Source organism: Myotis myotis, unplaced genomic scaffold, assembly GCF_014108235.1.
Source record: "Myotis myotis isolate mMyoMyo1 unplaced genomic scaffold, mMyoMyo1.p scaffold_m19_p_10, whole genome shotgun sequence".
Taxonomy (NCBI): Eukaryota; Metazoa; Chordata; class Mammalia; order Chiroptera; family Vespertilionidae; genus Myotis; species Myotis myotis.
In genome coordinates this window covers 38,249,628-38,274,822 of record NW_023416314.1, presented here as the reverse complement: position 1 = coordinate 38,274,822, position 25,195 = coordinate 38,249,628, and the positions used below count along the sequence as shown (strand labels likewise).

Genomic DNA, 25,195 nt, shown 5'->3' with positions numbered 1-25,195 from the left:
CATGCATGCCAAGAGCATAAAGGAGAGAACAACAATCTCCGTAGTTCTACAGCCCAGACATAAACATTTCCCAGACTGGGCTGACTTTTCTTCCAGTGGGTTCCCGCCTATGCTTATAGATTTGTATAAACAGCAAAGCTGGTATAGCATAGTGGTCAGAGTTTGGCTTTGGAGGGAAGTACACTCGGATTCAAACACCCACTGTGCCTCTTACTGGCTTGTAGGTCCCTGTGGAGGTGACAGGCTCCACTGATCCTAAAATGCCATCAATTGTGACACTCATTTCTATTTCAGTGCTAGAATGTGAAAATAAGGGGCCTTAAATTGATCAAATGCCCTTCAAAGGATTTCCTGAGGATGAATTTGGGGTTTGGGGGCAGGGGGCATGTGATAAGTAATCAATTCTCTTCTAATTAGCACAGGCATTTACTGAGGTCAGTACAAATCCGAGGAAATGTGATTTTCAACAGCCCCGTAGTCTTCTGTTGAATTAATGCACCATATGTAGCCAACCTCCCACTAATGGCAATTAATCATTTCCAATTATTCGCTATTATAAATTAACACAAAAAAGAAAATTTTGCACATATCTTTCTGTACTGGTAACTATTTACTTAGGATAGACTCCTACAAAGAGAGTTACAGGGCTAAAGGCTATAAACTTGTTAAGGCACCTGTTTCCGGCTCTTCCCTGGCCCTCGCCCTCTGATTCCAGAGGAAAATCTACCACCTGGAAGATCACGGAGTGCACTCTTCTACCGTATAGATGGGGAACCTGAGGCCCAGAGAAGGTGGGACCGGCTCCTGGTAACGACTTCTGCCAAATGCCCTGGCTCCACATGTCTCTCACTCGCCGGGGAGCCCTCCTGGGCAGCAACAGCCCGAATCCCCTCCCTGGCTCTTGTCATCCAGCCCTGGCTGCCTGGGTCTCACTCACACCCTCTCCAGACACCACAAGGCCGGGCCAGGCTCCCCCGAATCCCAGCCCCGACTTCAAGAAACCGAGGTGACAGGCAGATGTTCAGGCCACCCCTGAGTCCCAGGCAGCCTCCTGACGGACAGGCACCCATCTTCTGCTTGAGCCACGCAGTGACAGAGAGCTCACTCTCTGGGAAGAGGTGGTGGCTCTGTAGACGGCATGAGACAGTCAGCCAGGCTCGAACCAAAGCCAGAAGTTCGAGCTGTCCTAGAGCTGTCTGCATTTCACTGTGTGACTCCGGGAAGGCTGCTTAACCTCTCTGAGCCCCAGTCTCCTCAGACTGTCCTCGGGATGACTTTTTGGTACGAAGTGGTTGGGTGGCCACGGGTGAGTCCTGCCCCTTTCTGGGCCTTAGGTTCCCCACCTGAACATGACGGGGATGGACCTGGTGGTTTTCCAGGTAGCAGCCTCCGGTTCAGCAGAACTGCCCACGGTCTGCAGCGAGGGCCAGCAGGGAACGGTCCTATACGCCCAGCACAGTGCCGGCGCTGTGATGCCTACACGGATGATTTATGGCATTTAATAAAGGCCAGAGCCACCTCGGGGACTCAGCTGGGCTGGGCTCATCTTGCCAGGCTGGGGCGGGACAGCAGCACACCCTTTATTGTGCTCGTTAAAAATGGAGGCGCAACCTAGGGCCACACAGCGGGGAGGGGATGCCCAACTCCATGAACAGAACCTTAGGATCACCATGGAATCCCAGAACCATGGCCCCAGAGGACCCCAATTCTAACATCATGGCCCCTTCCAGCTAGAGAATGGGCCTCCCAGGAAAGGACCCTCAGGGTGAGGTAGAGCTTTGAGCCCTCTCAAGTCATCTCATTCCACTCTCAGAAAGACCTCTCTGGGAAGAGGTGGTGGCTCTGTAGACGGCATGAGACAGTCAGCCAGGCTCAGAGCTACCCCATTTTACAGAAGAGGACACTGAGGCTCAGAGTGGACCAGAGACTTGCTCACAGTTGCACTGAGCTGAACTTCTGACCAAAAGGAAGAGATAGCACTGAAAGGAGGCGGGGGGTGGGGTGGGGGTGGTGAGGGGCCAGGAGGGGCCTGGCTTTCCAGCCTCAACTCTGCCCCCAACTGATTGTGTGAACTTGGGCCTGAAGGAATTCCCACTAGAACTCAGGGTCCCTGCCCTCTTCCCTTCACTGTTTGACAAAGACAGGCAATGGAGGCGGGGGCGGGGTGTGGGGGGGAAAGCAGGTGCCTGAGCTGAGCCATCCCAGAACCATAGCATCTGCCAGCCCTGCCCAAGGCCCTAATCAAGGAGTTCAGAATGGGTGGTGAGGGGTGAGGAGGTGGTGTCAGGACCACCTCTGCTGAGGCCATTGTATCTCTGGCCTTGGAGTCCTCATCTACAAACAGCCAGAAGCCCCTGCCCCCTGCTGAGGCCTGCATGAGGCCATTCTTATTTTCCAAAATAGCACAGGAAGGAGTTCCCTTCCTGCCCCCCCCCCCCCCCGCCCCCAGCTGGTCTCAGTTCCCCCTGGGCTTTGTCTTTCCAGAGACCCCTGCCCCAAAGCCACAGAGTTGGTGGCAGAGCTCTGAGCGCCAGCCTGAGAGAGAGGCTCAAACTCCACCGCCACCACCACCCCCACCCCCCAGTCTCAGCCACTGGATGCCTGAGACCCAGGCCTCGTCCCCACCCCCTGTCCCCACTCACCAGTTGAATTCATTGTAGTCATTGTGGACTTCCCACCAGAAGTAGAGCCAGGTGAGTGTGAGGCCGAAGGTGACCGTGAGGAGCAGGAACCAGAGGCGTTCCCACTGGAGGAGCAGAGCAGGAGAGGGGTCAAGCGGGGTCACGGGTTGGCCTAGCAGGCTGCCTGCCTGAATGTGCCCTCCTTCTCCCCCTCTGCAGCCAAACCTGCCAGGCAGGGATTGGTGCCCTCTTCACAGTGGTAGGGACCTGAGGCTCAGAGGGGGGAAGTGTCCAGTGCAACATCGCAGAGCCCGAGGCACAAACTGGGGGGGAGCTGGGAGCAGGGTGGGGCTCCACCCCCGAGGGGGGCCCTATGGCCGCAGCCTGAGGCCTTGCCAGGTGCACCAGTCTCTCGGCTCTGGCAGTGGCCCCAGGAGCGAAGGCCACATCTGCCCCGAGCCTTCCCACTGGCATGGTGACCTGCAGTCTGTGATCGGTCACAGTCTTCATCTCCTTCCCTCCTCACACAGGCCTACAAAGCAGGCATTATTCTCCACGTCCGCTCTGAACTACTGATTAAACGCTGAAGCCCAGAGAGGCAAAGCGATTGCCTAAGTCCCACAGCCAGTTATCAGAGGATTAAAGCCCCCCTCCCCCCGCCCCTACACACACACTCTGGACTTGAGGAAATGCAGGGTTCTGCGGCCCCCACCAGGCACTGGCCCCTCAAGGCTGGGCCAGGCCACCCCTCTGTCTCCTGCAGGAGTGGGGATGCGGAGGGTGGGGGCTGCTGACCCACACGGCTGCTGCTCAGTCTGCAGCTGCTTCCGCTGGGCCCCGGGTTTAATCCTTGTTTCCATCCGTCCCCTTATCTCAGCAGCACAGCGAGCTTGGACATCCTGCTGTCTGGGAAACTGCTGAGGTCATCAGAACCCACCCACGGCCCTGGAGGGGAAGTCAGTGCAGGAGAGAACCAAGACCACCCCTCGATGGGCCGGCGAGTTTGCAGCCGCTGGGCAATCTCTCGCGCGGGCATTGTCAGGAGGCCTTTGCCAGGCTCCATGCAGCTCACCTCACCTCAGCCAGCCCTGGGCTACAGTTCTAATCCCAACTTACTTTCTTCATGGCTCCTGACTGCTTAGCCAAGCAGGGGTTCCCTCTGGGGGTGCTCCCCACCCTCACCTCTCCTGCTTCATATCCCCTACCAGTTCCCTCGCTCTGGGGATGGTCACCTCACATTCACCTTTCAAGTCCGCTCAAATGTCACCTCCTCTGGGAAGCCTTCCTGGCCTTTGCCCCTGCCGCCATGCTCCCTCCTCGGGGCTCCCACAGCATCAGGGAGCCTCTTTAAACTCGCCTTCTGTGCTCTGTGATCTGTCCATGTGACTGTGTCTCCCCGTGACAACTCTGTGCCGCCTCGGGTTCTGCGAGGACAGGGCCTGAGCCTGCCTCCACTCCCTCAGTACTGGTGACGGGGAGAAGAGTTCACCCGCTGCCCAGGATACCGCCATCCTACGCTGTCAACAGACAGCACAGCGGAGCCAGATTCCCTGCCCACCACTTACTAGCTGTATAGCCTGGGCAGTGCACGCCGATGCAGCCTGTGCCTCAGTTCCCCCCTCTGTGACAAGAGGACCATAGTACTTATCTGTGGGGTCGATGTGAGAATTAAATGAGATAATACAACTCAGGTGCTCGGCGCATCTGTAAGTACGTGCTGTCTCTCCCCAGCACGCAGGGAAGGCCCTCAAACCCTGGCGAGTCGTGACTATGAACACTTCCTGGGCAGGAGGTGGGTGACAAAGCAGCCTCCTCCACTTGGAACATAAATGGAGATGTGATGATGACACCACGCTGAAGGAGGTGGAGGGGGTGGCTTCTCAGAGAGTAGGCCACTGGTGTCTGCCCCTCCCAGACACAGAATGGCATGAGCCCCAGTTCCAGGCCCAGCCTTGCTCAGGAATGGAGGAACCTGGCGCGGGCAGGCAAGCCATGTGCCTTTCTGGAGCGATGGAACCCCAGCAGCCACCGACAGAGACTGGCTGGGACTGTCTAGGGGAGCAGAGAAGGGCCATTTCAGCCCTGCTTTCTGCGTCTGGGCCCTGGCTCAGAGGGGCTGGCCCACACTGGCACAATGAGCCAGCACCCCCACCCAGCGGGGTCCAGCATCCTTCCCCTCACATCCTTCTAGGAATCCCTCTTGCTACCTCCCCTTCTTATTTGCTCACAGATAAAAACTCATTTGCACCCATTTCCTGCAGAGTGCAGCGGCAGGTCCCAGGCCAACTTCAACATCTGGGTCTCCTAAGACTGGTCCACCTTGGTGACGTCCTGCTCCAGCTCGAGAGTCCCATGGGCCTGAGCCCCCCAACCCCCTGCTGCATCCCAGCCCCACCTCTGCCCCACATGTGCACTCTACACGCCACGCCCCGAATCACCCACCGTTCCTCACAGGGAGACTCCGCTCCTCAGCGTTCCCATTACCCATGTCCGTTCCGACACACGCCCTGCAGGTCTAGAACTGTCTCTCTGTGTGTGGGTCTCCCTGCTGTACTGTGAGAGCCTTGAAAATCTGGATGGTCTTCATATTCCCAGGGTGAGTGGGAACTTAAGGAAGAGGTGATAATGAAACAGAAGGCGAGAAAACAACCTTTCTCCTCTCCCCAATAAGTACGCCCTCCCAGGAGAGATCTCACTGGGGCTCCCGACATAGGAGCCTTAGACTTCTGCGGACCCCGGCAGTGGCGAGTGGCCACCTGTCCAGAGATCGCTCTACCTCAGTGGGACAAGGACGCTGCGCCTCTGAGCAGGTGATGAGGTTCTCGGAGGGGCCCCGGGGAGAGCTGAGCCTCGGCCTGTGATGGGTCCTGTCCCAGGCAAGCAGGCTAGGGGACCACAGCTGGTGGGACCAGGGGGCTGGCTGCAGGGACAGGGAGTGTCACAGGTGTTGGGAGGTGTCCTGGGATGAGCTGTGATGTAGGACCCGGGGCGATGCTGACAGGTGGCCAGGGAGACCACAGGTGTCGGGAGGGGCCACGGCAGGCAGGCAGGCGTCTTGTCCACTAAGGGTTGCTGTCCTCACTTGGCTAGATCCTGAGAGTGGGGCAGGGAGGACAGGGCACGAATGAGGGGCTGCCCTGCCCTGCCCCTAGGAACCAGCCAGAGTGGCAAGACTAGAGCTGGCAGATGTGTGAGGCACCCAGAGCATGACACAGAAGGAAGCAGGGCCTACGCAACGGGGATCCAGGAACCCCATTATCAGGCATGAGCTAGGGTTGGGGGCACCTAGGGAAACCCGTCCTAGGAACTGGAAGCCAGAGGCCCCATGGCCACAGGGAGCCTGCAGATGGGGATAGAGAGGCACCAACGCAGGGGGCAGGGGGGGGAGGGGCACAGAAGGGTCATTCTAAGAACAATCAGAGGAAAAAACTGATGGCAGGGGCTGGAGGAAGGGGGAGAAGAAGGCAAGGAACTGGCAGGAGGAAGTGGGGGGCAGGGAGCGGCTCACTGACAGAGGCTCCAAGGGCACTAATGGTCCCTGTCAGGGCGGCGCAGGGCGGCCGGGGACGCTGCTCACATTAACGAGCCAGCCGGGCCCTGCTCCGGGCTGAGCAGCCAGAGGAGCGGCAGCGGATCCACGGGCCCCCGTCACCTCTCACAGTTGGTTCGACGCCGGGGTACCTATTTATGGACACTTATCCCAGCGGAGAGCAAATCGCCAGGGTACTTATTTATGGACAGTTATCCCAGCGGAGAGCAAATGAAGACCCTGCACCTCAGAGAAGGGCCCCATGTATGGCTGAGCCAGCTGTGGATCCCAGCACTGAAAAGTGCCACTTCCATCGTGGTTCCCGCAATGGGCATATCTGTCATGACAACTTTCCAGCGGATGCCTGTCAGGAGTCCTGGGGAAGGGGCGCCTTTTGCTAATTTGCATGCATATGGATGAGTGGAGGTGACTCAGAGGTGGAGCGATGTACACAGTGGGGGAGGAGGGGACGTGGGACTGAACCCAGGTGTCCTGACAGGAGGCAGTCCCCACAGGCTCCACCGGTGCCCTGCATGGCCACCCCAGGCCCAGCTCAGCTCACTGGGATTCCTCTCTCCTCTCTCTCTGCCCCCCTCACCTCCCACCCAACCTCTTTCTCGCAGGGGAAGCCCTCCCATTGCCCAGCCTCTGAAGACCTCCCTTCCCGACCCCTTCTGCAGAGATTCCTGGGATGGACCCGCTGACGTGACCCCCAACCACATGAATGACGGCGATGGAAGAGGCCAGGCTTGAAAGGCAGAAGACAGACCTGGCCCTGCCACTTGGGCAATGTACTCAGCTCCTCTGAGTCTGGGTTTTCTCACCCATAAGATGGCGGTGATAAGCCCTGCCTCAGAGGGTTGATGTTCAATAAGGTGACGAACGTCAAGGGGCACACGGAGCCTCATATGGTCAGTTTGCAGGCTGTGGGCTCCCTGCGGCCGGGGTGATGAAGATATCGCTGTGTGCCCGGGCCCACATCCTGTGGGGCACAGGTAGTGCTCAGATTGGTATGAGGAACAGAGGATGTGTGATGGTAGCTGTCATGCAGGAAGGCTTCAGGGCGCCAGTGGACAAGACCAGACATCATCTCGGGCTGAGCCCGGCGGCCCCACGCAACCAAGGGAAGGCACTCCAGCCTCCTTCCTCTGCAGGACAAAGGTCAAGCAGTTCCTGCACTGACAGGTGCAGCCGGCAGGAGGAGGAGGAGGCTGAGAGCAGCCCGGGAAGGGACGGGCCCTGGCTGTGCACTGCTCACTCTCCCAGCCGTGGCTGTGACAGAATCCCAGTGGCCCCAGGCATTCAGCCCACACCCTCAGCCTCGTCTCCTCCCACTCTTGTCCTCCCCCCGCCCCCCGAAGATGAGACCCTCCATCCTTGCCAAGCACCAGCGTGCCCATTTCCCCAAACACCCGGCTCCTTCTCTCTCACTGCCTCATGCTGATTGTCACGTCTCCTCCTCTCCCTCTTCATCTGTCCCGCCCACCCCAGAGCCTTCTGCATTCAGAGACAAACGGTGGCAAGAGCTTATTAGCAGCTGGGGCTCACACAGTCACAGTCACAGAGCTGGGCTGGAGCCCCAAACCCCCGCCCCACACAGGAAGTGCTGCTGCTACCTGTGCCCTGGACCGCGACCTCAGGCCAGGATGCGCACAGACACTGCGCCCACGGCTGGGGACCCTGTGGGTTTGGAGCACCTCCCCTGGGTCCCCAAATAGAACCTGGAGCCTGAACTCTGTGTCAGAATAGCACCTGAGCAGGAGCCACCTCCCTGACCTTGACACCATCATCGACTTCAGATCCATAGTGGGCTCCTGCTCCCAGCCTGCACCTGGGGCACAGACGGCCTCTATAGCCTCCAGGACAGGAGCTCGGCCTGCTTCTGCTCCCGCAGCTCCAGGGATGGGCGGGCTCCCTCTGGATGCTGCCTGGTCGTCCTCTGGCCCGAAAGTTCTTCCTTCTCAGAGAAGCCAGATAGGGACAGGCTGTGTTTGGGGGTCCAGCAACACTGGGTTTGAATCCCAGACTGGCTACCTACTGAATGTGTGACCTCGGAGAAGACATTTATTCATCATCTCCGAGTGCCCGGGTCCTGCTCTGTAAATGGGACAGCAGGGCTGGCAGGTGGCACAGACCAGGAGAACCTGCAAGGTGCCCGGTGAGGGGAGGGCCGTAGGAGTTATTTCTCTTCTGTCCATCCCTCCTTGAGACGCAGCTGAATCCGTCTCCTTGACTGTCCCTTGCAGCTGGCTCTCTGATACCACACAGAACAAGCCCCCCAAAAGGGCAAGAAATATTGGGGTCAAATGACCAGGAGGAATATAATCAAGAGCCAGCCCTTCTCATTCACTAGCCAGGTGCCTGTGGGCCAACCATCAGGACATCAAACTTCCGCTTCCCCTGTCCACGGGGATGACATCACCTCTATGTCATGGGAGGGCTGCCAGCCTGAACAAGATTACAGATGTAAGCTGTAAATCGCCAAATCCAGGATCGTTCCTGTAATTATCATTTTGCGTCTGACAGCCCTTTAATTACGTGAAGACAGTGATCAAGTCTCCCCCTGCCCCCTGCACTGCACCAAATCTTTCCGACTGCTGAGGAGAGCCAACAGATGGCCCACCCCCAGCCCACGTGGGTGCCCGGATCAGCGGACACAGAGGTTGGGTCTGGCCCTGCAGGCTGCAGCCCTAGGAGCAGCAGGGATGGAGGAAGAAGACCCCGGCCTGGCAGCTGCCCCATCTCGTCTCATAGCCCATCACTGGCTACGGAGGACAGAGCCCTGTGTGAGCTCTTCAGAGCTGGAGGTCGATCAGGGGAGACTCCTAAGAGCTCTCTACTTGCCCCCATCTCATCTCATCCTCTCCAAGCTCTGCAAAGCAGGCGGGAGAGTTGGAGGAAACCAGGGCTCAGAGAGGGGAAGTGATTTGTCCCAAATCACAAAGGGCAAACATAATGGTGGAACAGAATTCACACCCAGGCCTGGTTGCCCCTAGTACCAACTGTCTCAAAGCAACATGGAACAGAACATGTAATTATCCTTGTCTGACTGAGGAGACAGACTCAGGAGGCAGGGCCTTACCCCAGGTCACACAGCGAGTCACAGGCAATGCCACGTCAGGACCACTGGAATGCCAGCGTTAGAAAAGATTTCAGAGATCATCTCGCCTTGTCCGCTCAAGGTCCTATTCGGAAATGGAAAATCTGAGACCCCAAAAAGGGGAAATGGCCTGGGAGCATGGACACAGGACATGTACAGGGTAAATTGGTAGGGAAATGCTAGAGAATCCAACAGAAGGTGTTGGGACATCCGGGCATCTATTTGGTAAAAAATACAACTAGACCCCTACCTCACGCCCTATACCAAACTAAATCCCAGCATCTCCCTCCAGGTCCTCGCCACCACTCTCTTGCAGTTCTACACACTGGTGCTGGCACTGGAATATAAAACAGGCCTGGATTCCACTCTGAGCAACCCACCCAGAGGACTGACCGACCAGTAGGCAACTCCAGTCCTAGGAGTGAGTGTGCGAATAGGGTAACATGGGCTGCTTAGGAGCACACGGCCAGGTATGGAGGGCCTCCAAGAGGCTTCACCCACAGCAAAGCTGGAGGGAAGGGGCTTGCTAGGAGGACAAAGCCAGGGAGCCTCGGTTCACGCAGAGGGAGGGCGTGAAGGTGCAAAGGCACAGAACCAGGCAGGTTATGTTTGGGGAAATGGCTTCTTTTCTTATGGGCATATAAAAGCTTTCTCTATATAAGAGTATTAACCTTCATATATGGTGTATTTTTTTTATTCTGTCATTTGACTTTAATTTTGTTTTCAAATTTTTTTTTTGGATAAAAATTTAAGTTTTTAGGCACTCAAATTTATCTCTTTCCTTTTATAGGTTTTGCCTTTGGTCTCATGGTTAAGGAAGGTGGCCCAAGATTATATATCTAATTCCCATTTTACAGTGGCAATTTCCTGGCCTCATTGTTTGCATTTAAATCTGTATGTAACCCATCTGTCTATAGCCATCTATCTATAGCTCCATACGGATGTCTACGTGTATGGAGAGAGGTTGGAAAGCCTTATCGCTAAAGATGGAATTTCTTTTACTTTACATCTTCCCAAGTTGTTTGAGTCTTCTCAACAAATGTGTGCTTCCCCCAAGAGAACAAAAATACATTTTAATCCATCTGGGACTTATTCTGGTTTGAGGTAAGAGGCAGGGATCTCATTTTACTTCCACCAAACGGATGCTTCGGCTGTCCCGGTGCCATACGTGATATGTGCAACAACTCCCACATTCCGTTAGCACAGAGGCACGAGCTCGGATGTGTGTGGTCTGTTTCTGGGTTGTCTAGTCTGTCCTGAGGCAGCCCTCACCCCATGCGCTGGCCCTGCCTGGTACGGCTTCTTCCGCATGGCTGGGCTCTGGCCCCTGGGCCACCCCTGTGGTCCTGGCTCTGCTTTGAAATCCTAGAGCCCAGCTATGCCCTCAGGACCACAGAGAACCACATTGGAGAGAGAGACGGAGGGGTGCTACCTATCCAGTCTGCCCGCCTGCAGGCCAGATCTTGGGCACCCAGTTCCTCCAATCACCAGCCTGTTTCATTCACCCTCACCAACTTCCAAATGGGGGGACTGACTGCACAAAAAAAGCCCAGGAAATGTCAGCTGGGAAGGGTGCGGGGAGCTCCTGGAAGGGAGAGGTGGGCAGGCCCTGGCAGGATTATTCTGGCCCTGACACAGGAGATTTGGGGGAGGGGCGGCCTGGGGAGATTTGAGATGTATGACAGCATGAGGGCCTCGCAGGCAAAGGGATGAGAATTCCCACCCCAGCCAGATCCTGACAGCCTAAGAGGCTGGATTTATTATTCTGGGCTCCAGAGAGCAGGGCAATTAGGCCTCTGTCTGCCCTTCTTCTGCTGGGGTGGGGGGGGGGGGTGGTGGCAGGGGGAGGGTGAGCAGAGGAGGTACTCAGAGTTGCTCATTAGGCAGGGGAATGGAACCAGGCCCAGCCTGGAGCGCCCAGTTTCTCCCGCCCATCCTGTGGGCTGTATCCGTCCAAGAGCAGACCCGAGCGGAAGAGCTGAGAGTCTTAGGAGGGATTATCCCAGAGCCCCTTCGAGGGCCCTGCCGCAGGTGGTGGGTGGTCGCACGCCCTGCTGTTCCCCATCACCATGCTGTCCCCTCCACACTCCCTAAGCAGCCACTCAAGGCTGTCAGGAGTGTCGTGAACAAGGCGTGACCACGTCCCCAGGAGCACAGCATGGCCATGCCCCCCTCACAACATTCAGAGAAGAGCTAGGTGGGTGTGGGGGGTTCCCCAAAGGCCAGAGACGACATGGCTTTCTTGCAGAGATAAATCCTCAGCTCCCGGTGCTGCCACAACCCCAGGCGCTCTCAGACTCTCCTCTCTCTCACGATGCAATGATACCATCTCCCATTTTCTTATCCTCCTAGCAGCCCTGTAAGGTTCAGCAGGGGTGGGGAGCCTTTTCTCTGCCGAGGGCCATTTGGATATTTATAACGTCATTCATGGGCCATACAAAATTATCAACTGAAAAATTAGCCTGCTATATTTAGTCAAACTTTTCATTAACTCAACCCGAATGCCTTGGCAGGGCCAGACCAAATGATTTTGAGGGCCTTGTACAGCCCGCGGGCCAGACATTCCCCAACCACCCGACCCCCCCCCCCCCCCCCCCCGGAATGGGGGCTTAGCTTCCCGATTTTAGAAGTGGTAAAACTGAAGCTCAGAGGGTGCCTCTCTCACCTGCTGGGCCCCTTTCCCCCAAAGCACCGAAGAAGGGAGCAGCCAGCCTTTGCAAGTCTGTGGGTAAGACACGTTTCTCCAGGGTGGGAGCGGAGGTGTCTTTGGTAAAGGAGGTGAGGCACATGGGTATCCCTTATCTCCCTGGACCTTTGGGGCATGAATATGTAGCTCCATCCAATCCACAAGCAAGTGGAGATCAGAGAGGGTCTGGCTTTGCCCGAGGTCACACACTAAGTCACTGGAGGAGGCAGGGAGGAGTGCAGACTGCATGCAGCTCCCTTGGCCAGGAATGCCCACCCAGGTGCTTCTGGCCGACACCAATCGCATCCTGTCCCAACGGCTGCTTCATCCAGGGAGCCCACCTTGATTCCCAAGTGGAATCCACTCTTTCCTGCCACACACCCATCCCTGTCATAGGCCCACATGGCGGTAATAGAACAGGGAGGTGGGGCGCCAGCTTGGAATCCTCCTGTACACTAACAGAGCCCAACCCCAACCCCGAAGGTAGCCTGAGAGGTGCCACAGCTGAGTCCACACCCTTCCCTGCCAGCCTCAGCCAGGGGCAGGGCAAGGCAGCACACAGCTGCACTCTCCCCACCACCCCCTCCCGTGAGCTCACTGGGGTCCTGCCTCTCCACACAGTCATGGGGTGGCAGCACATTCCCCTAACAGGCTTCCTCACTCTTTCTCCAACTCGGGGCTCAGTCATCCCTCCAGTCCTTGCCCAGCCCCTCCTGAGCCAAGCCCTTTCCTCAGAACACTCAGAGTCTAGCGGGAGACACAGAAAGTCACACTCCACGTGGCAGGTACTGCAAGAGCCCAGGGAGGGAGGGAAGACGGGAGAGAGACCTGACTCATTTTTGGTTGGGCGAGGGGGGGACGTAGAGGAATAAACATCCTATATAATAAAAGGCTAATATGCAAACTGTCTCCATGGGTGGGAGTTTGACCAACAGGGAGTTAGACATGCCCTGACCACCAGGGGGCAGTGCAGAACATGGTGCCCATTGGCAGCGGGTGGTAGTGGAGGTGCTGCTGGCCCCAATGGGCCTGAGAGTGGGACCGCGGTGGGATGGTGGAGCAGGTAAGCGGGCTGCGTCAGGCCAAGGTGGGTGCAGAGGGAGTCCCCTGCTGGTGGCAGCAGCAGGCAGCCAGAGGAAGGGAGGCCCCAGATGGCAACTGGCAGACACTAGGGACCCTACCCTACCCTACCCGTGCACGAATTTCATGCACTGGGCCTCTTGTTTGCAATAAGCCTTGAAAGGCAGAGACAAAGAGAGTTCAGGCAGAGAGGCTGCCTGAGCAAAGGCAGAGCTGTGAAAGGGGACAGTGGTCTTGGGGTGGCTGCAGGGGCTGTGTGTGGGGAGGGGTGCTGATGAAACCCCCATGGCAGATGTCTACTGCTCCCGTCCTAGGAGGTAGGCAATTGGGGGTGGGGAGTTTTCTATTTCTGTGTCCCACCCATCCTGCTGCACCATTCCTGGACTCCACCGAGGCGACTCTCCCCTCTCCCGTACTCCTGGGCACAGCATGGTGGCCTCATCCAACTGGGCTGGAAATCATGGGCTGACAGAGACATCATCAGACTCCCAACCTCTTCCACAGCCAGCCTGCTGACTGCACCTTCTAGGTGTCTCTAGAATCCCTCCGTTCACTATCTCCCTGCATCCTCCTGCCCCCAGTTGAGACCTCAGCCATTCCCAGCTGGCTCCCTGCCCTCCCCACCTCCACTCAGTCCTCTCAGCACTCTTTCTCCAAGATTTAAACACAGTGGCCCTTGCACAGCCCGAGTCTGCCTGGGCTCCCACTGCCCAGGATGAGTGCAGGCTCTCCAGCCCAGCCTTAGGCAACGCCCTCCCCTCCTCACACTGGAGCCAAATGCTTTCAGTAACCAAGTGCAAGACACTGTACACCAGCTCCCTGCAGGATCACTTCCCCAGTCTGGCACGACGGTGTGATTCTCTCAGGCACCGGCTCAGGCAAACGTTCCTGCCTGGGGTTTCCTGGCCTCAGCAGCGATCCCCTGGGTGGTCTGGGTGTGTCAGTTGTTGTCTGTCTGCTCCCCTGCCGGCCTAGTTGCCCTTCAGGGAAGGGGGGCCAGCTCTGATACACCTGTGGCCTCCAGGCCCAGAGCAGGTATCATGATGGTTTGTTGATTGAATAAGTAACCAGTGCCTCCCAGACAAGACTGGTGTGGAACAGGGGAGCGGGCGCAGGACTGGGGGTGCGAGCAGGGGCTGCATAGGCTGTTCCTGTAACTCCTCAGCTTGAATTAATCACTTACTCTCCCTGGAGCCCCATCCTTAAGATGGACGGGGTCAAACGGCCTCACAACAGCCTTCGAAAGGCAAGAGTCGACGGCCACTGTCTCCTTTGGGGTCCGGGGCTGGGAAGTTCCTCCAGGCATCTGATCTGCATCCCTCTTGCTACAGAGAAGGTGGTTCTGACACTGGGCTGCCTCCCACCGCCGCCCAGTCTCCAGGGGTCGCCGTGGGCACGGCCTGAGAACTGTCTTCTGTCCACCAAGGCCCTCACTGGCAGCATTAGAGTAATGAGTCACGGACAACAACTAAATTCATTAGCCCCGGTTATAAAAAGCTTTGCTTCCCCTTCCCAGAGTGAGCGAGCCGCCTTCTGATGCCAGGCTCCTCCACCCACTGAGCTGGGGCAGCAGAAGGGCTCACTTCACCTCTCTGGTCCTCAGTTTCCTGTTTCCTTATTTGTCAAGTGTGTGTCCTGGGGGGAGGGGGCCGTGTGAGCCAAGGCTCAGGGCAGGAAGGAAGGAGGCCAGCGTGGTCAGCGAGGAGGGGGCTCCTACCCAAGCTCCCCCCGCCCCCGCACCCTCCCCGGGCTCCACTCCGGTCCTGCAGGGCCAGGCCCAGCCAGGGCAACACAGAGGGTCCGTTGTGTGGCAGGGAAGACACTCCCCACCTTGTCCAAAACGCTCCTGGTCCAGTGCTCTTTCTCCTGCATCAGGCAACTTCTCATGTCCTCTCCGCCCTTCTGTTCTTTTCCCTCTGGCAAGCTCTCACGAAAAAACCAGCTGGACTCAAAACACAGGACTCCTCCCTACAGCCTCCATCTTCCAGAGGCTCTTGCTGCAAACCTGTCCCAGACTGCAGGTGTGACATGGCCTCGGTTTCTGACCTATAAGTGGGGGCATAGAAACTAAACACGCCCCACAGGGGTGTTACACAGCGAACAGGGCAAGGCATGTAAGCCATATGCTCCCCCAATACAACGGGTGCTCAATACACGCTCACTGCTAGCCTCCCACTTCACTCCCCAGCCTCCTGCCTCTGACTCACCACCTGTCTATCACCCCATTTCACAGATGAGGCCCAGAGAAGTGGGCTTCACAGAAGAACTTGACCCCAGGCTTCTGAGTTGGGAGATGCAGGTGGGGCGGAGGGTTCCCCTAAGAGGACCTGAGGGGAGGGAGTGCCTGGGCCAGTGCCCAAAGGAGAGGGCGCGGTGGGGATGAGGAGAGGCAGAGGCCCGAAGTTGGACCCCACCCCTTTGCTGAGGCCTCTCCTCCACCCCCAGCCCCAGTGGCTCTCCCCTCCCTCCCCAGCCTGTGCTCCCGGAGCTCGCTCCAGGGCCTCCATTTGTTCAGTAAAATTACGGAGCACCTTCTCGGCACCAGCCCTGACTCTGAGACACCAGATGGCTGTTCCCTTCACTGTGTCAGGCCAGGGAGCTAGCACCCCATCACAGTCCTCACCCAGCTGTCTCCGAGGGACTGGGAGAGAAAAGAGAAAAGGGTGAGCAGGCTGAGGCTGAGGCTGAGCCCAGGAAGTGGGAGGGGAAGCAGGAGCGGAGTGAGTGACAGGGAAGGCGGTGGATGCTCATCCTTGGCTCAGAGTCTCAGGGTCACCTGAGGTGAGCTCAGCCCCTTCTGCAGAGCCCTCTCCCCTCTCCCAGCCACTGGCTAGCTCGTGACCTCCTGCAACCCTTCCTGCTTCTGCCCCACACCTGGCCCCAGACCTTGGTATTTGCAGAGCCTGCACCAGGTAGGCTCCCAGTCAGCTCAAAACCAGCCCCAGCCCCACTTCCTCCACTCTGGGCCCTGTGCTGGCCACAGCCAGGACGCATCACTTCCTGACCCCACAGCCTAGGACTGGCTGGCCCGTGCACACCAAGGGGTGTGTTCTGGGAGACACACCTTCCTCCAGGGCCTACTGCCACAGCCAAGGGACTGTCTGCGTGGAAGCTCAGCCATTCGCTCCCTTCCTCCGCCTCAGCTGTCTCCCCACCCCCACCAAGAGCTTTCCACCTACACTGCCTGGGGTCACACCTGAGCTCTGCCCCTTACCCACTGGTATGACCTGGGCCAAGTCACTGACAACCTGGCTTCTGTTTCCCCTAGTGAAATGGTGGCGGTGACACCCAGATCCCGGGCGGGTGAGTGCTCAGCACAGCGCCTGGCACAAGACACACAGGTGAAGCTCACTGCTGCCCTCCCGTCTGCCTTTCCCGACACAACACGACACGACACGACACGGGGAGGCCTGGCTGCCAGGGCCCCAGTCTGAGGGGAGAACGGAGTTCAGAGCACAGCGGAGTGGCTGAGGAATTCTAAAGTCTTAACCCTACCCCTCCTCCAGTCAGAGTGGAGAGGCCGGGGCGTGGGCCTCGGGAATCTCTGGTCTTCATGACTAGTCACAGCTAGCACCGTGCTGGCCACTTCATGTCGCTATCGCATGCCGTCCGCCCGGCAGGTCCTTGAGAGGTGTGAGTGCTATTTCATGGGTGAGAAAGCTCAAAGTCAAGCGCATACTGTGGACAACAGAGGGGCCCAGTCGTAAACCTAACCGACAGTAACCTCACGGGGTGATCTCATCACACATTCCTAACTGGGCGGGACATGGTGAACAGTCACACCCCAGGCTCATAACTGCCTTAGCACAAGGTTTATCTTTGCCTCCGGCAAGCCCTGTCCATTCTTTCCGTGCATCTAGGTTAACACACTGTTTGCGATGCCTTTTGCAGACCCCTGGGAAGTGGAACTAACCTGAAGGGAGCCCATGATCTTGTTAACGGTCCTGGAGTCAGTGCCGGCCCTGCTTTCTCCCACCCTCATGTGATCTTCCCTCCTTAATTCTAAACGCATAAGAGAAGCCGCAGAACTGGCATTCTCCGGAGCAATCTGAGACCGTGCTCCCCAGCACTGCCGTCAGTTTGGCTCAAATAAAGTCTATTAAAATTCTCTACAGGTTTGGACGTTTCTTACATCGACAGTCCAAGCAGAAGAGGCACAACTTGAACTTGAGGTCTGCCTGACTCCTGACCTCACAGTCTGCACCACTGTCGGGGAGACCCTATGCCCACACAAGACGAAAAGGCTGTCCCAGGCAGGGCCGCGGTCCCAGCAGGGCAGGACCTGCTCTGTGACTTGGGCAGGCCCCTTCCGCTCCTTTGCCTCAGTCTGCCATGTTGCCTCTCTGCTGGGAGTGGGGACATGACCATGAATCAGGCCAGGTACCCACCAGGTACCTGCTTCTCACCATGTGGGAGCCATGAGCACAGGCTCCTGACTCATCCAGCACTTCGTCCCTCACTGTCACAAGCAGAGAAGCAGGAGAGACAGGGGGCAACTTCCCCCCCGCCCCCCATCCAGGTAGCCCTGAGAGGCCTGCCCTGCCCTTAGCTGCCACCCCGACCCTTGGCCACTCCCGCCTGTTTGCGGACTATCTGACTTTGGAAGCTGGCTTCTTTGTTCAGACAAGGAAGGAAGAAGAAAGTTGTTTTTCAGGCAGCAAAGCTCTTAGATAAACACGAGTTATCTCTCTCTCTATTCCTTCTTAAAGGAATTGGGTTCCTTCAGAAAAGAAACTAGATTCACCGGCTGATAGCGCCCAGGGATGGAGTGGACCTGGAGCCTGGCTGGGGAGCGGACACTGAAGGAGGCTTTCTTATCCGGCCGAGCACCTGCTGCCAGGTCTGGCAGTCCCGTGGCTCAGGTGACGGGGCCCTGGTGCCAGGCCACAGCCTTGCCAGCTCCCGGGCTCCCAATGGCCTGGCCCACCCCCTCACCCTCCCCTCCAGCCACCCCCACTGCATGCCGGCCAGGCTGGATCTGCCAGAAGCTGAGAACTTCTGTTCACCTTGGGGTGACCCCTTCCTCCTGCAGCACCCCTCCTGGAGCACCCCCCCCCCCCCGCCCTGCCCTCAGGAGCAGACCAGCCCCCCTGCTGTCAGAAGAGAGTTAACAGCTGGGTATTTCCACAACAGAACGGCCTTCCCCACCTGGTCAGAGAGATTCAAGAATTGCCATGGGCCCATTTTACAGAAGGAGAAGTGAAACCCAGAAGGGGCCCTGACAGAGCTGACGTCCCTCTCTCCCCCGCCCCCCCCCCCCCGACTCGGGGGCTCCCTGGGTCCTTTTGCCCAGGTCCCAGTGTGGCTCACCGGTGTGGTGTCATCATGGGAGCGCTGGTAGCGTTTCCAGCGGCAGCCGTAGATGCCCGTGAGGCAGGAGAGGCACAGCTGGGGCTCGTAGTACTGCAGGGGCTGGTGTCTTACCATGCTCGTGCCCGAGGCCCTGGTGCCCGGCCCTCAGGAGCCCATGGGGGCCTCAGGCTGGTTCTGTGGGAGAAAGCGCAAGGCTGTGAGGCAGGGGAGGGGCGAGGAGTCAGCCCTGGACACCGCAAAGGTCACGGTAGCCGAGGTCAGCGCCGCACAAATCCCTGCAGTGGGTCCCAGGCCCACCTGGAGTCCGAGGCCCACCCTGCAGGTCTCCCAGGACGGTCCCTGCCACCCTCCCCTGATCTAATCCCCCGCTCAGCCACTACACTGCTGCTGCCTCCTCTGCCTGGAAGGCTCTTCCCTTAAGAACCCGCATGGTTCCCTCCTCCCCCTCCTCCCTCTCCTCCCCTCAGGTCTTTGCTCAAATGTCTGTCTCAACCAGATGTCCCCAGGTCATCTTCCGTAAAACTGCAACCCCTTCCCCTACCGCTCAGCCATTTTTAGCTTTATTTTCTCAATCATAATTTACCTTTTTTGTTTCTCATCTGCCTATCCCACTATGATGTACGTTTCATAAAGGCAAGGATTTTGTCTGCTTTAGTCTCTGCTATATGCCCAGTAACTGGAACAGAGCCTAGCACACAGAACTTTCCAAATAAATATTTTAAAATAAATTATCATAAAAAATAAATAAATTATCATAAAAGCTGACATGTACTGAGCATTTAAAATATTCCAGGCCCTGTGCGAACACTTTATAACCATCTCCCTGTCTCAAGTGGAAGGTACTGTGTGTCCCAAACCCATTTGACAATTGAACAAACTGAGGCTCAGAAGAGAAGGGGGCAGCGCCTGGCCTGCGGTCACACAGCTGGGTGTGGTCAATCTGGGAATCTGGAGCCCTGACGAGTTCAATCCTTCAGGCTCAGGGAGACCCAGCCCAGCAGGGCTCGTGGGTAGAACTATGGGATGTGTCTAGTGGGTTGAGTTGCTACCACCAGGAGCAACTGCCCCAGCCCTGCTTGGTGCCCTGGACCTACCAGCTGGGGCTCAGTGTAGCCAGTGGCCATTGGCTGGGGCACCTCACACACCCTGATGTCAGGCATCATCCGACCCTCAACACCCCTGTTATCATTGTCCCATTTTAGAGATGAGGAGCGTGGGGCTCAGAGCAGCAAACGTTTTACCCAAGGAGCCAGGACTCAGCTCCTGGTCTGTGGATTCTAGACACTGGAGCCATTTGCTTTGTACCAGACCCTGTCCAAGGCTCTGGAGACCATGTGGACAGGACAGACGCAGTGACCCCTCAGGGCCCTCACAGGACCGGCGAGGGGCACGAGCAGGCCCACACTAGGCTCCAGGCACCAGTCCAAGTGCTGTCCATATCCTAACTCTAACAGCAACCTATGGCGTAAGTGTTATCATTATTTTTTTATTGAGCTATAATTCACATGCCATAAAATTCACCCCTTTAAAGTGTACAATTCCGTATTGAGCATTTTCGGCTTTTAGGATAGTCACAGAGTTGTGACTAATTCCAACGCATTTCATCATTTCAGCAACAACTCCATACTCACCCGTCCACCCCGCATCGACCCCATTCCCACCCCTGAAGCCCTGACAATCACTAATCTACCTTCTGTCTCTATGTGCCTAGTCTGGGCATTTCATATAAATGTAATCACACAATATGTGGCCATTGGTGACTGGTTTCTTTCGCTTAGCACCATGTTTTTAAGGGTCATCCATGCTGTAGCATCAATCAGTGCATTCCTTTTTGCAGCTGAAGAATACTCAATCAGGTCATCTTACCCACTCGCCAGCTGATGGACATTTGGGTTGTTACTGCTTTGTGGTTGTTACGAACAACACTACTGTGAGCAGGTTTCTGTGTGAACATGTGTTTTCATTTCTCTTGAGTCAGTACTTTGGGATGCAATTGCTGGGTCATATGGTTTAACCTTTTGAAGAACCGCCAAAAGCTGCTTCTGCAAGCGGCGGCACCATTTCATATCTCAAAGTACTATCATTACCATCTCCCTTGCACAGATGAGGAATATGGAGCACAGGAGGGTTTAGCTATTTGCCGTAGGTGACACGGCAGAGCCAGGCAGTCTGGCTCCAGGAGGGGCCTTGCTCTCACCCAGGGGTTGGCAAAAGGTAACTCAGGGGCCGTATCTGGCCAGCCACCTATTTTTGTCTCCCATCCAAGCACTAACCAGGCCCGTCCCTGCTTAGCTTCCAAGGTCAGGCGAGATCGGGTGCGTTCAAAGTGGTATGGCCATAGATAGCCAACTATTTCTGTACAGCCCATGAGCTAAGAATGATTTTTACATTTTTAAAGGATTGAGAAGAGAAAAAAAATCAAACAAGAACACATTTGTGGCACATGAAAATGATAGGAGAGCCACATTTCAGTGGATCCATAAATAACGTTTCATGGGAGGCAGCCAGGCTCGTCCGTTTATGTATTGTTATGGCAGCTTTAACTGTAACTGCAGAGCCGAGGAGTTACGGCCGCATCCATATGGCCCACAAAGCCTAAAACGCTGCCTGGCTCCTTCACAGGGAAAGTTCGCTGACCCCTGAACCACCGGGCCGTAATGGCTCATAAGTGCAGCGTGTGGTGGAGAGAGGAAAAGGAGGCTGTGGGCTCTTAACACAGGGCAGAGAGGGTCAGGCCACGCTTCCTGGAGGCAGCGCTGAGCTGAGGCCTATAACATGAGCTCCTTAGATGCCTCTTCTCTTTTTTTTCCGCCCCACCCACACCAAGATGCCTCTTTCTAAATGCCCAGGGGCTGCACCACAGGGGCACCCAGGGTTTCAGGCCCAGCCCCTACGTCCACCTCTGGGCCTCATTCGGGACCTCTGCCTCCCACCCCCACCAAATGCTAGCCTCAGCACAGGGCGTCCAGCCTCCAGTCTGAGGAGAAAGATGCATTAGGGGCTTGCTGGGAATATCGACTGACCCAGGGCCTCCTAGTTGCTGGAATTGTGCGGTGCAGTCTCTGGGCCCGTGGTTCCCTGGGGAGCCGTGAGAACATGGTGCAGCTGCTGGGAATTCTCTGCGTCGAGCCGAGCCGAGCCGTGGGCTTGGGGGACATAAGGAATGGGGATGCTATTGCAGTCAGCTTAGCATTAGCTCCCGTGGGGTTGGGGAGGCCTGGGGCGCAAATGGGGGATGCTCTCGGCTTTACGCAGCCAGATCTCATCCAGTGCGCCCCCAGATTAGGTCGACCACCACATTTGCCCTCACGAAGGGCGGGGGCAGCTAATATTTAGGAAGAAGCCTGGATTCATCCTGTGTCAGCCGCTGACTTGCATAGTGGCTGAGGCCTCTCAGGGCTCTTCCCTGAGCCTTGCTTTCTGAATCTGTAAAATGGGGTAACAGCCTTCGCCTTGACTTCAATAGGGGCCAGATTTTGCGGGGAGGGTGCCAGGAGGGACCATGGCTGCAGTGACTGAGCACCGCAGGTGGGTGCTCCGCAAGCAGAAGCCCAAGCCCAGGTGCCCGTGCCCTCCCACTCCTTTCCCAGGACCCCTTACCCTGGGACTGGCTCCCATGTGTCCTCCGTCCTTCCCTGCTCGCCCACCCCCGCAGCTGAGCAATACAATCCCTAGGCATGGAAATTCCATTCAGGTCTGAAAAAGAGGGAAGCAGAACTGTCTGCACTGGGCCTCAGCCCAGGACTCAGCTGACTGTGGCTCTTGGAACCGCCTCTCCCCAGGAAAATGTTCACCCTGTTCATAACGTCAGGCACTCTTTGGGAGGCAAACCTCTTCTCTTTTCTTTCCACGCTCTGCTGGGGTCATCTCGTCCACTCCCACGGCTTCGGTTACCAGGTGCAGCCAAGGCCACCCAATCTTTGCTTCTCCATCAAGATAGAGGCTTCTGGCTGTCTCCGGGGGTGCACTTGGCCCTGCACAGACACTGACCTCCTCACCACCCCCAGTCTGCTTCTCATATCCCTCAAAGCCCTTTTCTCACCATCCCATTGGCCACTGCCCTGGGAAAGGAAGGCACTGGCCATCAATCCAAGCTCCCAACTGAGCCAGCTAAAGATTTTTTTGTTTGTTTGTTTTTTCGGTTAATCCTTACCTGAGGATATTTTCCCATTGATTTTTAAAAGGTGAAAGATTTATGCGATCTGAAGATAAACCAGAGTATTTCCCATTGATTTTTAGAGAGAGTGGAAGGGAGGGGGAGAGACAGAGAGAAACATCTATGTGAGAGACACATCGACTGGTTGCCTCCCACACGTGGCCCTGGCGGGGGCCGGGGTTTGAGCCTATAACCCAGGTACATGCCCTTGACCAGACTTGAACCCGGAACCCTTCAGTCTGCAGGCCGACACTCTACTGAGCCAAACTGGCTCGAGCTAGAGAAAGATTTTTAAAGGCACATGATCAGGCCCCTCCAGTTCCTCTAGCCTCACCACTCCAGAGCCTGCTGTCCCTTCCAATCTCAGCTCAGATGACATCTCCTGACCCTTCCAATCTCAGCTCAGATGTCACCTCCTCCAGGGAGCCTCCTGGGAGCCCAGGTTTGGTTAGAGCCCTCCCCAGCCTCCCATAGCCCTGAGCATCCCTAATGCTTCCGGGCACCCTGTGTGAGCTCCGTGGACACGTCCCCCCCATCGGATGGCCTGAGTTATTCCTACATCCCCAGTGGCCAGCACCGGGCAGCAAGAGGAGGAGGCACAGGGCTCCTGGACTGTACAGCCGAGGAGGCCTGGAAGTTCTACTAACAGAAAGTGCCGCTCAGACGCTGGGCATTCAGACAAGCTCCCGGAGACCAGACCCTGCCCCCGCCCCCCTCTCTTCCCGCCAGGGCAATGGCATGACTTAGGATCAATTGATTTCTCCAAGCCACCTCCCAGGGCATCAGCCAAGTTGGCAAGAAATCCCCTACCCGGAGCCCCTGCTGACTCTGGGACAAGAGGTAGCCCCCACCTCTGAGCCCCACCTCTCAGTACCAAGTCCTGATTTGTCTGAATTCTTGGTCCCTGCCCTGAACTCCTGTTTGCACAGGGAAGGGCCTTCCAGGAGTCCAGGCCTGAGAAGCACGGAGTGCCTGCTACAAAGCTCCTGATGTCCCGGGAAGGCACCCAACCCACTTCCCTGTTCCTCTTCCCTCCCATGACCCCCAGGCGGCCAGGCCCTCATCGCCCCCATATCCTGCTGCCTGTGGCCCAAGCCCACTCTCTTTCCTGGGGCAGGTGTCAGTGCCCAGGTTCCAGCCTAGTCTCTTGCAACTGACTTGTCACTTGGCTTAGACAGGTCGCTAGCTCTCTGAGCCTTATTTTACGTGTCTGGGAAATGGGAACTAGATGGAAAAACAAATAAAAGGACCCAAGCTGCAATAAAAAGGAATAAAACACTGAGCCATGCTACACCATGGAAGAATCCTGAAAACAGTATGCTAAGCGAAAGAAGCTAGTGGCAGAAGGTGGCGTGGGCCTTGCCGGGCCCATGCTGAGCATCGGACCTGTGTCATCACCTGGCGACAACCTGCCAGGTAGAGCTCGACAGGCTTCTGTCACAGATTAGAAACATGGGCCCCAGGCGAATGGATGAACAAACTGGTCCATCCAGAAAATGAAATATGACTCAACGATAAAATGAAATACACTCCCAAGCCACGAACAGACACGAAGGGACCTTAAAAGCATATTGCTATTGACAGAAGCCCATCTGAAAAGGCTGCATACTGTCTGATTCAACTACAAGACATTCTGGAAACGGCAAAACGATAGAAGCAACAAAAGATCCGTGGTTGCCAGGGGTTGGGGATGGAGGCACAGGGGATTTTAAGGACTGAAACCATTCTCCGTGATACTGAATTGGTGAACACATATGTCATTATACATTTATCAAACCCCATAGAATATGGACCCTGATGCAAACCATGGACTTTAGTTAATAATACTGTATCAACGTTGGCCCATCAGTTGTAACAAAAGCACCACCCTAATGTAAGATGTTAATAGGGGAAACTGTGAGGTCAGAGAGGGAGAGCATGTAGGTACCCTCTGTACTTTCTGATCAATTTTTCTATAAACCAAAAACTGTTCTTTTAAAAAAAAAAATCTATTCACTGAATATATATGCATTTAATTTAGATATCTATATCGATTGACAGGTAGATGGCCACACCCAAGACATTAAGTGATTCCCCCAAGGCCAAACAGCCAATGGGCACAGAAGAGGGATTTGAATCCAGGGCGGCTGGCTCTACCGCCCAGAGGAAACGTCTGCCCACGTTTCTGCCATCCTCCATGTCTATGCCAGCCACAGCATCTGTGTCACTGCAAATTGCACCTCAAGGGCCAAGCTCAATATTTTGGTTGGCTCCAAGGGAGCAAGGGCACAGAGTAGGGCCAAGGACCCAGGGGAGAGAAGGGGAACCCCCACACACCATGACGGGCACAGGGCTGGGACTGGCAGAGACCTGATCTTCTCCAGCAGCCTGCCAGGGCCCTGCGGAAGGAGGCAAAGCACAAATGCAGAGAAGGAATCGCTCCGCTTCTCCTTGGCCATGGCTGCCCTCCCTGGGGCCTCAACCCCAGTCCCACCCCAGGGCTGCAGGCTGTGGCTGAGCACAGCCACAAGCAGGCTGGGCGACCTCCAGAAGCCTCTGGCCTTGGCTTTCCTGTCTGTATCCTGAGGGGTTTGAACACCACCAGATGGTCTCCAAAATCCCTTTGGGCACTCAACTTCTAAAACCCTCTAACCACCTGCTCTCTCTTCATCCCCGGGAGAGAAGCAGAGATGGGACAGCTCAGGGAGGAGGGAGGGGCAATACCTCAGTC

The 25,195-nt window shown here is 56.4% G+C and overlaps 1 protein-coding gene across 13 annotated transcripts in view; it reads right to left on the bottom strand.

Moving 5' to 3' along the window:
* Positions 1-25,195, bottom strand: part of GDPD5 (glycerophosphodiester phosphodiesterase domain containing 5) — a 90,924-nt gene that overhangs the window by 27,089 nt on the left and 38,640 nt on the right. For all 13 annotated transcript variants that reach the window (XM_036324950.1, XM_036324937.1, XM_036324947.1 and 10 more), the window contains 2 exons: positions 18,327-18,503; positions 2,643-2,746 (listed from right to left, as the gene is read on the bottom strand). In XM_036324950.1, the coding sequence (XP_036180843.1) occupies positions 2,643-2,746; positions 18,327-18,443 (221 nt within the window). In that variant the 5' untranslated portion in view covers positions 18,444-18,503. The remainder of the gene's footprint in view (positions 1-2,642; positions 2,747-18,326; positions 18,504-25,195) is intronic.